Source organism: Botryllus schlosseri, chromosome 8, assembly GCF_051294905.1.
Source record: "Botryllus schlosseri isolate E-star chromosome 8, Bs_hap1, whole genome shotgun sequence".
Classification (NCBI taxonomy): Eukaryota; Metazoa; Chordata; class Ascidiacea; order Stolidobranchia; family Styelidae; genus Botryllus; species Botryllus schlosseri.
In genome coordinates this window covers 17,656,052-17,666,145 of record NC_137243.1, presented here as the reverse complement: position 1 = coordinate 17,666,145, position 10,094 = coordinate 17,656,052, and the positions used below count along the sequence as shown (strand labels likewise).

At 39.3% G+C, this 10,094-nt stretch overlaps 1 protein-coding gene across 1 annotated transcript; it reads right to left on the bottom strand.

The window, feature by feature from the left end:
• Window positions 1-1,994: 1,994 nt before the first annotated feature.
• Window positions 1,995-9,870, bottom strand: LOC145445103 (uncharacterized). The gene is made up of 5 exons (XM_080323239.1): window positions 9,426-9,870; window positions 8,752-8,868; window positions 5,675-5,773; window positions 5,136-5,245; window positions 1,995-2,938 (listed from the first exon to the last, which is right to left on the bottom strand). The coding sequence occupies exons 1-5, from the start codon at window positions 9,687-9,689 to the stop codon at window positions 2,329-2,331; spliced, it is 1,200 nt and encodes a 399-aa protein (XP_080179365.1). The 5' UTR covers window positions 9,690-9,870; the 3' UTR covers window positions 1,995-2,328.
• Window positions 9,871-10,094: the final 224 nt, after the last annotated feature.

Here is a 10,094-nt window from a genome sequence, read left to right as displayed (position 1 = left end):
AAAAAGTTCTGATGTGCACAATGTATTCGAGAACATGCTACTGGTGCAGCGAAGGAATGTTTTGCTTTATCATGAAAAACAGACAGACAGCCGAATTACCATGAAGCACTAGGTCCAGGTGACTGTCACATTAGAGACCCAAAACTCGTTGTTTCGGCATCCTCCTATCCATCTGTTCATTGCATAACTTTGTGTCTTGTACATCGCATTGTATACATTGCTTGTCTTGAGCGGATGGAAATACTTCCTCGGACGATTATTATCCTCGCCGCTTCGCGCAAGTAGAATAAAAATGCAAATTGCTTTTTCGTTACACTACGCTAATACTCCTCGATTTCGGTGCGTAGTGAGCCGGAAAATAAATAGGCAAGTATCGAGTTGGTCGGTTTCAATTCCTTCTCGTTTGTGGACTGCCTTATACGGGAGGTAATTCTGTACGTAAAAGGATCAGTGTTTGTGGCTTGTAGGGATCGTACACGTAACAGATGGATGAAATAACCGTTGAAGAAATGGGGGTCTAGGGAGCGAAGTCTCATATAAGTCGGGTTGTTCACAGTGTAGGGAACTTAAAACCATATAATTTTAAGGGTCTGGCAACGTGCTGTGACATCTTGGTAGCCATGCTGAAGGAGGTTATTCGTCAACTGTACTCCAGCGGCTCGTCTCTAGCATTTTGATATTATTCCAGCATGGCCCAAGAGCGAAAACACGCAGATTTTCATTAAAGAGTGAATTTTGCCAAAGCGCATTATCTTGGTTATACTCAATAATTTGATAGTCGGTAAAACGATGGTTCATCTCATTGGCAATGGCAATGCTGAGATGCAATGATCTAGTCTGCGATTTCCCAACTGTTTCGCCACATATTCGGAGGTGTGCCTCGTATAACTGTATAAATATTAAAAATAAAGCATGCAGAGACGCATATGCGACTCACAGCGCTGTAACTATGCTTCAATATAGTTGATAAATAATCACATGTGGCAATGAAATCAATCATGGCAATCCCCACGAGTTTGTAATTGCAGGTCATAATTGGGCTGCTATTTTTCGAAGAAAGTATCTGATTCGTGCAGATCATGAGTACACGGCTTCAACTTGCACTGAAACATGTTATATCCTAGGACTTGCTTCATGTAAGTAGTCCATTCTGAGACAACGAATCAAGCAATCTTTCAGCAGCAGAACAGCAACAGCTAATTGATATTCGAAACACCCAGAATAAATGGATGGGTGAAGCTGTCTCCGTCTAATTAGTTCTATTCCACGCGTGCAAAAACAATCATTTCAATCATTTAAAACAGTTGTTCTCAACCGGTTGCCCGGCTGGAGATCGAACCTACGACATACCGATCAAGAAGCCGGACTTATCATTACTATGCTATATCGCGGGGCACGCATAAGCGCTATTTCAGTATAACTGAATGATCTGCCAGATAGAAATTACTGTGCTGAAAGTTATATTGGTGAAATATATGCTGTGATTACACGCAAAGGTGCCGTCGGAAGCGTTTCGCGTCATTACTTTCACTACCACCATATCTTTGTGGAAATGAATGGATTTTCGGTACTCGTTCCTGTCAAATCGACGGTACGGATTTTCAAGACACGGTCGTGCATTTCAAGAAATGCTGCTACAGAATTCGCTTCCAAATAATAAAAGTCTTCCCAGTTTTTACATAAATAGATGATGTTATTTTCAAGAAACGTCATTTTATGTAAGTTTATCACTAGCCTACACTTAATATGTGGACAAGACATGTAACGGTTGCACGATAATAGAGCTAAATTTGAACTAAAACTTAGTGGTCCGTGGGGTTCGTGACGATCCAAAGGGAATCCGCGAAGACAAATAAGTTGAGAACCACTGACCTAAAGCAATTAAATTGCCATACGCAGTCTCAGTCTGGTGAATGTAGCTGTTTTGTTTTGTCTGGAGTTAAAAGCTTGTATTTTCTCGAGACTGTTCGAAGTGACGACGAAATGCAGTGCTGTTTCGACAGTATAGTATATGTTTATTGAAATGAGCACAGCCATGGCATTAAAAAGTGAAAATATTTTAGTAACTTATTCATTTACAGCATTGAAAGATAAAATATAAAACCAATCAAGTCCGCTTAACACGAAGGTAGCAACACACAGCCTGCATAATTTAGGTGATAATAAAACCGTAAATCATGTTGGGTATAATTGCACCATATCTTGGATCATAACGACTATGTCGCAGTGTTGTGCATATCGAAGCGGTATGTACAGAAATATATCATTATGATGACGTCGGGTGATTCTCTTTCCTTCGCGATAACCCGGGCAGGCTTTTACGTGTATTCATTTAGATATAACTTCCAGATAAGATGGCAAAGTGGCCTCGCTCCACTCAGAATCCGGTGTACTTTCGCGACCGCCAACAGGGATGGTGACAATTGAGATCGGACCCTTTTTCGTTTCCTCTGCCAACGACGCAGGGGGTTTCTCACTGTTCCTGCTTTTTCCGAGGCAAATACATATCATCACTATAATCGTTAGGAACACAACACAACCTAATGCGATTAGCACATATGAATATACTGGAAGGCAGGGTAAACCCTTTGCCTTTTTGACGACAATTCCCATAAACTTCTCGTTTTGCTGGACAAGCTTTTCGCGTTCCGGCAGTTCTTGTTGCGAATTATCTTCGTCAGGTGCAAAATGCGCATCATTCCCGTATGGAATGACTCCGTTCTCTGGGTATGGGTATTCGAAGCTTTCTTTTTTAGTAACATTGGACTTTGAATCGAATTCGTCCGACGGGGTCCACATTTCATCTTCATACAGATACTCGTACAGTTGATTGACCGACAAACTCTGTTTCGTCTCCGATATTTCCTCAAGCACGTCATCATATCCTTCAATGATCGCGGCAGCGGTGTCGATCATAATCTGCAGTTCGTCGAATTGTCTGAAGAGAAAAATATAACGTATGAACAAATAGAACTACACCCATTTATAGCGTTTCAAGGGTATTATGGTAACGCTGCTTTGCAGAAAACTATCTGCCGATTTTTCAATTTCTTACTGGCAAATCTTTAAAAGCTATATAGTGCAACTCACGCCGACATTTCATTGCAATCAACGAATCGTTCTGGGTTATGACTGGGGCGATTGTTTTTTTGACCTAAAAACCAATGATTTTGCACTACAAAATCATAATTTTGACTTTTTTGACATTAAAAAAAACTTAATTGTGAGAAAGTTCTGCGTCATGAGTATTCAAATTAGACATTGTAGCGCATAAAGTTAGAATTGTAGTACATTTCTGGTTGAAACTTAGTGTCCTTACGACGAAGCTTGGCAAGAATAGAGAAAAAAGTAAAACAGCAGCAATTGTTTGCTGGCTGCAATTAAATTCAGTGTATACTACCGGGGTGCTGGTAACACGACCGTTGCTTCGTACCGACAATGTTGTCTACATCTCACTTTATGACCGCAACCCAAATTTGTGTTTTGTTAACATCTCGCTAGCCACTCGTACGTTGAGAACCACTGTGCTATAAGAACCAATATACATTACGGAGTCAAGCTTCAGATTTGAGATATCGGCATTAGCTTGTGAAAAATTTCACTCCTTTTTAGGCGTGATGATCATCAAGCCATATCTGCTTATTTGTTTCATTCGATGGCTTATGATTCACAATGATTAGACAATAGCCCATCTAAAAAAATTGTCTGTCATCCCCATTAATTTGCTGAGTTATCTTAAAAACGATTGAAGACAAACTTGTTAGAATTGAACCAAATTTGATGTGCAGCGTTTTTTCGGGTAACATGACAATTTAATCAGTAAATCACTAGAATCCGAAAAACATAAAGTAAAGTTTTTTTTTTGAACAGCTCTAATGGGCGCACTCAATACAGAAGCCTAGACGTGAGCCGTGCTACAAGTAATAATAAAGAATATCGACTCGGTGTAACTGACTAATGACTAGGGCAAGTTTTTGCAACTCTTGCAACTTTTTTTTACAGCTTCCGGCAGCTTCCTAAATACTCGTAAGATATGTAGAATGTTGTTTTAAGCTGTTTGAAGGAATCTTATAGTGCAACTTTTTGCAAATTTTGTCCATTTTTTTCATACAACTCTTTGCAACATTTTGCAACTTTTTCGATTTTTCATGAAAATATTTTCGGTTTTAGTGAAATACACGACCAAATTCGACTGAAACACCGTAAATCAGCACCGGAGTACGGGTATTTCGGGAGCTGTGCCGGTAAATTGACCTTTTTTTTAGTCAACCGAGCAAAATGTGGTCTTTTAGTGCAACTTTTGCAACTTTTGTCAAAAATAAATATATAAATGCCACTTTTCGCGGATTTAACTGCCACAAAAACTTGCCCTGACCATAGTAGTCGAAACACCATGAGTACTAAACAAAAACAACTCAATATCAAAATTATGGACATTTGCTAAACTGGTACAAGTACAGTACATATGCTTGAAGGTACAAAACACTTAAATTCAGGTGTGGGCAAGCTTTATACCTCGAGGGCTTCATTCCGAATATGAAACTAAATTTATGCGTCCACGCATCAGAAATCGATCTGGGCTCCTTATCGTCAACTCATAAGTAGCCGCAGCTAGCGTCTTGATTGAAAAGCCCATCGGCTGATTGAGTCGAGCAATGCCGGCAGCAACGATTAGACACTTCAAACATCTCATTTTGCGTGGCTTATACCCAACCACACACACCAGCAATCAAAGACGGAGAACTATAAAAGACCTACGATATATGGGCGGTAGTCTGGGCCTACTGTAACTTGAAGTAGGTGAAATATGTTAAGATAATGTGTATGCGGTGTCTTATAAAAGCCTAAAACTGGGCCGTGCTATAAGGTAGCAGCTACGGAATAAAAATGAAGAAAATTTGCCTGCTGTAATGAACATAGTTGTCGAAAAATACCATGAATACCACAAACAAGCCAACTATGTTTCATAAATTCCTTGTAGCAGCAATTAAAGTCCTCTATTTTCCGCGAGCCGTAGTCTGCCTACATCTGTTCAAAGTGCTGTAAGCAATATTATATCCATATTTTCCGAGTAGATGGGTGAGATTTTTATGTATACAATGCAATATTAATTCTCCTATAATGCAACTAGTTACTTGGTCATGTTATCCATCGATAATGCCATCGCATCTTCAACCTTTTCCAGGAAGCTTTTTGCGGTATACTGCTCAGTTTTCGCAAAATCTTGAATTGTGTCGGCGGCTGCCTGTCGTAATAAAACAGGTTATCCGTACGTTAGTGTTACACTTCTAAACCTTTCAGATTGGCAGTTGTTTGGACGGATTGCAGAAAGATATTGCTGTTCAGATTGTTGAATAAATGATTTTTGAATGACTTCATGAATTCCTTCATCGGAATGCAGAATCTTCCCGGCATAATGATACATGCGACATCGCGGATTCAGCGTAATTAACAACACTGTGTCTGTTTCGAAGGAGAATGGTGTAGTTCCAGAATTACACTTTCTCATATTTTCTACACATCAATTCAACAATCAAATTCCAGGTACATGAGAGACATTTTTAGAACACCACCATATCTATCTCCAGTGATTTCAGTCTGTTGATATATTTTGGTCGTTATAAATGTGACCACTCTAGGTAGAAACACAAAGAAGAAATTTGGCAGGACGAACTTGGAAATCAATCGAACGCTCATCCGGGTCGATCTCCTTTGGAATTGTCATTGAGGTTTCTTCATTTGCGATAGCTTTTTGGAGCGATTCAAAAAACAACTGCAAAACATGAAATAAATATGAACGAAATGCTTATCCTAATAATATACAACGAGCCGTTGTTGCTTGGCTCCAGTCATTTCCAATTAGAAATCGGACTCAAATGAAATTCACACAGCTTTAGCTTGCTTAAACACATGCAGCCTACTCGAGACGAATATGTGTGTACTGTAACATAGACTTTACCATATCTGCACATTGCTGTAGAAATTGGCAATATAGGCTGGAATATATATACGCTAAGTCACACCAAGATTGACTCAATGCTATACAATTTACATAGGGTGTTTTTCACGTGCCATTTGTAGAGAGGGACAAGGGTCCGACACCTGAACAGTTCTGGTTCATGTGAACATGAACTTTTTGAAGTAGTCCGCTATGAACACAAGGTTATTACGCCATGCAACGTCATAAAAATAATTCCAAACACTACATTTCCGCAAGCACCTGATATATGTATATATATATATTTATATAAACTATAATCGTGTATACAAACTTGAGAAACAGTGTAATAGAAAAATCACAGTTTCTTCATGGCGTTCGAAAATATGACGACATCACTCACAATTATTGGGTTCGAAATCTAGTGGAAGACACTTGAACATAACTCTCCCTACCTATGTATGTATAGAGGTTTACTTCGATGGACTGGTTTTCCATTCGTAAGTCCAAGTGTCGATATTAGCACGAATCGCGATTGAAACTTTTTGAATCCAACTACTTAAACTTCTTGTACGATAGGAGTAGAATTGGTAAGCGCCAGGGTTTAGCGTGTGACTTTCAAGCAAAATTGTCGGAAGTCTGTTCTATTAACGATGCAAGGTTTACCTTGGTTTACGTGGAATATACTTTCTTGCTGCATCTGTAATTCACCTGGTGACCGTACCACGGCTAACATTAAATGAATTTTGATCGCAGATGTTTTAGTTACTGTAACATGCTCTGATTTAAAAAATAAAGTTTCGCAATGTAGAACGTAGCAAGGATCGTGACCTGTGAATCATCGAGGTCCGCATACCGGAAAGGAACGTGAACATTAGCAACCCCCCACCCTATAGTAAAGATGATTTAGTACCCCGTAATTTTGATATGACTGTGTGCAGTGTGCATATATCGGAGAGTTAACCAGTCGGTAAAGGTCATGTTGCATATAAAACAAAGTGACAACCAATGTTCCCTCTAAGCTGCGTACGTGCACAAATGCGCAGTGCTTTCATGGTCCCTGCGCACAGAAAATCTAAGTTGCGCACAAAAAATCCGAAGTGATGACTTTTTTAGTCGTTACGCACTGTTTTCCTAGGGTCTGCGCAGTGAGTTGGTGAGCGTGCGCAGACTCGTCAAAAATTAGAAGGAACATTGGTGACAACCACATGAAAGCGATCCATTGTCACTTGTTATCAAATTTGATTTCATGAATGAGTGAAATATAAACATTGGCCTTGGTTCAGCCAATCGGCATTCTGGGGAGACATAGAATTGGTGGCCTACTAATATATAAAATAGTCATTTTCATGGATGATAAGTATTTATATATTTAACATTTGTTTCCAGTCAACGAACATTATGTATAAGATATAGTCAGCGAAGTGGGAATTGAAAATGAAAATCAGAGGTAAGCAATGTTTTAGTGTGTTTGCTGCTGCATGAGTCAAGTCCGGCGGATATAATGGTACATGCGATATTAGCGAAAATATAACCTAACTCAGGCAAAATTATATCGTGGCCATTATAGGGATGGTGTAAACGTGTGGTTCACGTTCGCGTTCTGTGTGCGAACCTCAGAAATTTAGAGGTTCGCGTTCACTAACGAACGTTGGTAGGTTCGGCACTGTGAACCTTTTTCACATGTTTTTTACATAACAATTTTCACAAAATGTATTGCATTTCAACTGCGGGTCACTCTATGCAAGGCGATAGCAGCATTAAAAAAATCAGCACTAAACGAGCATGTACCATGACAATACCAAAAGTTTTACTTGCTTTGTTACAAAAGTTTGCTCGAAATATCCAGTTTCCGTTTATAAAATTTAGTGTCTTTATGCTGTGAGCTTGACCCGCAATCACACAACATCAAGAGCGAAATACGCTGCTACATATAGGTATAGTCAGCGAATGGTGATTATTCAACCAATCAATGAAATTCATATCAATGTATGATATAAAAAATTTACCGGGCCTACAGGGTCAATCTTGATTTCATGTGTTTATTGTCTCATAAAAAACCAAATCTGTGCGATTGGGGTGTTGGCTACTGCTGTCCAACTTGTTAATGGGGTAATATCGGTAGCAAGTATAGAAACCCGTTTTACACTCTGCTCCAATATCAACGCAGCAATACTCAGACGCCGAATACATTGTCCGGTCTGGCCTATAGACAGTTGAGGCGTAAGCTTATATCCCCTTCCAAGTCCTCGTCGAAATTGTTCGCAAAGCGACTGAAAATATTGATTTTATGGGATTTTTATATCATTTTATTGCCCCAGTTTATACATTCGGCGACGTTTAAAACGTCAGTATGTACTTCAGCATTGTGGCATTATGTGGTCAGAGTCGTCGCTAGGTATAGAGTACATTACTACAGGCTATCACTTCCCTATATTTAAAATTAGCAATATGACGTCATGTGACGTCATGAGGTTCACACCATCCCTAGACCTACGTGCATACCTTCCTACGTTCCCACGTGCATGCATAATTTGGATTAAAATGTTGTACTTGATTTATACCGCGGTATAAGTCTGAGCTAGGTTTGGGCTTCGTGTGCCATGGGTGTTTATTCACGCCCATATGCTAGGGGTGGTGCACGGGTGGAAAAACACAATCTTTTCGCTAAGAGCGTAGAGTCGGGAATTATTGTTATGTATATTAGCGCTTGCGACGAATTACAAATGAAGACCCAAGACTCCAAGGGTTTGTCTCTGATCTCATTGAAACTATATATCTGTTGTTGATCACAATAATGCGAGTTAACGTACCCCAACGCCAGCTGCGTTTGTCACAATATCCTCCAGCTCCTTGGACAGATCGTCAATCGTTTTCTCGAAATCAGCAGGAAGCAAGAGTTCTCCATCGGTCAAGTTTCTCGTTACAATCTAATCGATAAATAACATACCCCCAAATTTTATAATATGATGAGTCAACGTGATTAATCTTAAGGCACGCGTACTCGACATCCAGGCATGGTGCTATGGGAGAATTTACTTTTTTCCGAGTGGTAGCAATGAAGTGATAATGACCTGATTACTCTTTTTGAAATGTCTTAGGTAATTAATAGGCAACTTTTAATAAGTTGACATAAACACAGACTAATCGAGCTCCTTGGTAACGATATATAGACGTGACTAAGCTTGTGTCAGACTGACTAGTTTAACCTATGCCGAGGTCAATACGACGAGGAAAATTACTGCCCAAGTCGCCTTTAGGGCTCACTGTCACTTTGTGTTCATAGTTAGTTTAACATGTTTTAATGAAGAGCAATAGTTTCTGCAACTTTCATACAGCGATGCCAACATGTAGCCTAGATATATCAATCAATATCTGTGGATATCGTAGTTTCCCTATTGGACTTGGTGGTAAATCTATGTAAAATACGATCAATCCCAAAATTCTCTTGAGTACAATTATTAAAAATTAATGATAAATAACTTACCTCTTGTGTAGTACATAGTATTCCATGACACAACAGAAATACTACTATGTATTCTTTCATACTCGAGTGGCACCTCCAATCCGATTTTTGTATTCTATTTCTAGAAACGATCATTATAAGTATGACCCAATTTTTGAGCGTGTTGACTATAGTCCTTGTACGAATGAATATTAAATATCCAGAGTATAAATGCGCTAAATGAAGCAGACTAATACTTTGTCGTCTGATAACGCTGTTTAAAATAAAGAGTACCCGATCAAGCATATAAGCATACACAAGTCACACGTTGAGATATTGTTATTGTCCGAGCACATTTTGCGGGCTCACACTTGTCGACACTAAAGTCTTCTAACATACTCATTGCTCATCCAACTACAAGAAACAGTTGAACAAGTCTCACACAACGCTACCACAAAAATCTCTATGCACCTATCAGACAGTATTGCGGATCTATGTAGAGCCCTGTAGGCCATACTTAACGCCGCCATAAAATGAAGCTATATAGACTGAACTCTCAATGAAGCCTGGGGCGATTAATGATTTTTGCTTCGAAAACAACTATGTATATATATATATTCGAGATGTCGCTATACACAAGTCATCTTGCGAATATTGGTGCTCGTATAGCTATAGCATTCTTGCGAACGAAAATTAGTAGCCATTTCATGA